Here is a 4574-nt window from a genome sequence, read left to right on the forward strand (position 1 = left end):
CCACTGATGGCGACCCTGAGCTCTGCCTTTCAGCCTGTTCTCAATCCACCTCACTGTCCACTCCTCCAACCCACACCTCCTGAGCTTGCTTGTCTTGGAGGATGTTATRGGAGACAGTGTAGATAGTTTCCTATGGTTTGAGCAAGATGCAAATTATAACGAAGTGCTGTGGGCTAGAATTTGTGAATATGTACACACACTATGGAAAGAAAAAGATTGAACCTGAAATGTTTTCTTCTACTGTCAAATTCAAAGGTTCTCTAAAATGTTATGGTTGTAGCTACTGTATGCAGGAAGTGTACTGTGTTAACCTTACTAATTTGATTAAAGATACAGCGTAAACAAATTCTTGGGACAGTAAGCAATATTCTGGTCCCATTCAATGTTGCTGTGCCAGTTGTACAGAGGTTGGAAGAAAACCTGCGAAGCGGCATTTGAGGAGTCGGCTCTCTAGAGCAGCGTCAGTCAGTTACCGTGTGATGCTGCAAGTAGAAAACAGTGTTGCCTGGTTAGCTTCTAGTAATTGCTTCAATATAAATACATAAGCGATAGGTAGAGGGGAGGGCAGGAGGAAGAGGTCTGTACCTTTAAAACTTTTGAATATCTCAACAAAAATATATATTTTTATTTAAAATGTAATGATGTGTTATTTGTTTGCAGAGCTTCCAGAAAGTATGTATCTTGAATTCAAATGTGGTGTTCAGATTCAGTTGGGATTTGCAGCAGAGTTTTCCAATGTCATGATAATCTACACACGAATAGTAAAGAAGCCACCTGAAATAGTAGTTTGCAGAGCTTATGTTACAGACTTTGCACTCGTAAGTGATTCCTGTTGGTGTTTCAGTGATCTCCATCYGCTCTGGTTGAAAGTGGTCTGATCTGTCCATGTCAGACCGTACGTTTCATAATAAAATGAATGTAAAATGTTTAAACCAGGTGTACATGTGTGTATATGTATATACAAATAKCTATATAAATATGTAAAAATGAATCTCTGATCATCTTTTCAGTCTCCTTTGCTTTTCACCATCTAATATCCAGTGCTTATCTATAATTAAAGAAATTTAATATCAGTAGTCCCTGTGAGAGCTGAGGACAAATCTGTCTTGCAGGAGTTATTTGGCTTTAACTGTAGTTCTTTGCACCTTAGTGGTCTCCTGTCCAATTCCACTGACATTACTCAGCTGAGCAGTGTGAAGGACAAGAGTAAAACCAAAAGCTCCTTAGAAGCAGAAAACGTTCTTTCTGTAAAGCACTTAAGACACTACTGATGCTTTATAAATAAAATATGATGCCCTATGAATATCTGAGTTAATATGCATAATAAATACATGTATTTATAGTCTAGAGAATTACTGCTATGGTACCTTATTTCATAGTAGGATTTAGGTAAAAAAGAGCATCCTTTAAGGAAGCAGAGCAACTGTGAGAGGAAGCATCAACAAAAGAGAGTAACTAAACAAATGTGACTTCTTCTACCTGTGATCAACAATGAATTTAGCGGCTTTTGCATGTTATCCAAGRCTGGTGTCGTCCTTCCTTTTAAGTAGAAGGAAATGGTGACATTAATAAAGGAAATGCTCCTAACTATTTTGGAACTGAATTCAGTTCTCATTTCTTTCTTGCAATAGGACCTGGATGTGGATCCTAAAGAGGCCAATAAAGGAACTCCTGAGGAAACTGGAAGCTATTTAGTGTCAAAGGACCTTCCCAAACACTGTCTCTACACCAGGCTAAGTTCGCTGCAAAAGCTAAAGGTTAATATATTTGTAAAGATCGCCTTGTGCACATTGTGGGGATTTTCTTATGTTTTGTAGCTCAGTGAGGATGAAGTAGAGTTACATCTTCGGTATCATCCGTAGGAGATGAAAATATCATACATCATCTCCTTCCATTCCAACGTGTGCTCTTGGGCGTGTAGTTTTTGAAGGCTCCTCACTTTAGCATACTGTGGCACCATAAGTTTTTTTTTGTTTCCTGTATCTCTGTGTTGTGAACGTCTGTGCTGGACATCACTTGGTGTGTGATCCCCAATGCTTCTGGCAGGTGGGGAAATACAAATGCTTCTAGAAATAAAAACTGTCAGGTGAGCAGGCATTAACCAAAAGAGGTACTGTGATAAACAAGTTCTGAGGTACTTTCAGACAGTGAAGGAGACAAACTTTAGATTAATTTTAGTCATCTCTGATAAGCAGGTACTTTTTTGAGGGGGTTGTGTTGCTGACTTTGCTGGCGGTAGCAGGAAATCAGATTTTTGCCTTGTGTATGCAGCCTGAAACATGATTCAAATCTCCTACTTGCATATTCTGCATATCCAGGAATAGGTTRATTTGAATTACCTAAATTTTAAGTGGAATTTGAAGCAATAGTGGTAAATTGGACCTTGAATAAGCGTGGAATTCACCTAATTCCTTCATAGCTTATGGTGATTAGCCTGAAGAGCTATGAGAATAGCGCTATCTGTGACAGAAGCATGGGTCAAAAAGGAAAATGGGGAAAATGCACTTTTCCTGATCATCTTCAGGTTATCAGGGTAAGAGACCGTTGGCGATATCCGACTGCTTTCGTGGATGTGAGGGGAGTTTGCAATAATTTTATGTGAATGGACTCCCTTTGCAATCCCACTGATTTCTTAGATGTATTAAGCAGCATCAGTGCAGAACTTAAACTTTTCTTGTAATAWATAATTGATGAAGTTAACAGTCTTGCTTAGCATTTGTCTTTAGCTCCTAAAAAGGATCGGTCTCCTTCTCCAGTAAGTTATCCCTCTGGAGAAATTTATTTTTTATTTGGGGAAATATAACTTTATTTTCCTTCCATTGCAGGAGCACTTGATCTTCACTGTTTGCCTGCACTATGAGTATCCAGGAATAGAAGACACGATGGATGAAAGGAAGGAGGTTAATGTTGGGAAGCCCCTTATTGCTAAATTAGGCCTTCATCATGGATTCAGAAATAATAGCTGTCTTCAGACCTGTTGCGTGGCTAATAACTCTTTTCATAAACAAGTAGAATCAAGTCCAGTGAAAACTAAATACTATTTACCTAGTCATCACAAACCAAATTCCCGTCTAGGTGTTTATCATCCAAACACTGTTTGTTCAGACAGCATTAGACAACCAGAGACCTGTTCTTGCAATGGGACTTCAAGTATGTTAACTTCAAGACACGAAGTGCAGAATTACTCACTCCACATGGAAAAGAGTAACGTACCAATAGAGACGACTGATGACACTGTTGAACTAGAATTCCTTCTTTCTGACAACCTCAGGTTCTCTAAACAGCAGTAGCTGTGATTTGTGCAGAATGGACCAGATTTTCATACGTGAACTGGCGAGCATCCACACTTTATCCATCTTCTGGAGTTTAGGGTCTGGTGACAAAGGGATTAGAGTGTCTAGAGATGGTGCTGAGGTTGAGGGCAGGATGTAGGTTGGTCTGCTTTTACTCTCAGGGAAAACTACTCAGATCCAAAGAGACAAAACTGGACTGATAAATTTAGGAATAAAAAAGCATGAATTTTGTGTTTTCTCCTACCATTTTAAGTCCAATACAAGTAAAAACCTGAATTCCTCCAAGTTCCCCATTCCGTGAACAGGCAGACAAGCAGCTAACGCACAGAGAGGCAAGCATCCATCCCTGTGAGAAAGCTGCCTGCTTCTGGTAGGGAGAGAACGCACCGGACCTTGGTGCTGGTGTCAGAGTCTCTCCTGAGAGAGTAAAGCCTTGGATCTTCCCTGCTGCTTCTCCTCCAGAACCTGTTGGCGTTATGTTTCTTGAGTCTTGTGTTTTCAGCCAACAGAGGAATTGCTCGTCTAGTACAAAAACAAAATAGCCGTGTATGGTCATCAGAGGAAAAATATTGATGAAATAAGCAGAGAGAGCAATTTCCATGTTCTGTATGCTTTAACTTGATATTTAAAAAAAAGTTAGCCACAACATGATAAATGTTGTCTAGTATCCAGGTATTTTCATACATACTGCATTAAATAAGTATTTTAGGTATTAGTGTATGTTATAACAGCCTCTTGTTGAGCATATAGGGTAATACCTAATGTAACTGAACTGAGCAAAGAACGATTTCTTCCAGAAGTGAAAATGTGGTGTTTTAATATTCCAGTGTTAAAAATCGTATCTTCTTCAGTCCTCAGTTTCTTTCATGCTCCTGTATGTGTCATGATCAATTSTTGACGCTCTGCTTGCTTGGAGGTAGCTAATAGAATCATAGAATCAGTAAGGTTGGCAGGGACCTCTGGAGATCATCTAGTCCGACCTCGCCGCTCGGCAAGGTCACCTATAGCATGKTAGACAGGGTTGCATCCAGGYRGGCCTTGAAGATCTCCAGASAAGGAGGCTCCACAACCTCTCTGSGCAACCTGTGCCAGGGCTCCGTCACTCTCACAGGGAAGAAATTCCCCCTCATGGTCAGACGGAACTTCCTGTGCTTCAATTTCTGCCCGTTGCCTCTTGTCCTGTCACACGGGACAACTGAGAAGAGTTTGTCCCCGTCCCCTTGACACCCTCCTTTCAGGTACTTGTCCACATTGATCAGATCCCCCCTCAGCCTTCCCTTC

The 4574-nt window shown here is 40.4% G+C and overlaps 1 protein-coding gene across 1 annotated transcript in view; it reads left to right on the plus strand.

Annotated features, from left to right (window-relative positions):
• The window catches only part of MALT1 (MALT1 paracaspase), a 40450-nt gene extending 36307 nt beyond the window's left edge, over positions 1-4143 (plus strand). Inside the window, exons 16-18 of the mRNA XM_085300195.1 lie at positions 661-818; positions 1632-1757; positions 2826-4143. Coding sequence (XP_085156321.1) covers positions 661-818; positions 1632-1757; positions 2826-3290 — 749 coding nt within the window. The 3' untranslated portion in view covers positions 3291-4143. The remainder of the gene's footprint in view (positions 1-660; positions 819-1631; positions 1758-2825) is intronic.
• Positions 4144-4574: the final 431 nt, after the last annotated feature.

The sequence above is a fragment of the Rhea americana genome, unplaced genomic scaffold (genome assembly GCF_003343005.1).
Source record: "Rhea americana isolate MKP2758 unplaced genomic scaffold, rheAme1 scaffold_161, whole genome shotgun sequence".
In the NCBI taxonomy this organism is placed as follows: Eukaryota; Metazoa; Chordata; class Aves; order Rheiformes; family Rheidae; genus Rhea; species Rhea americana.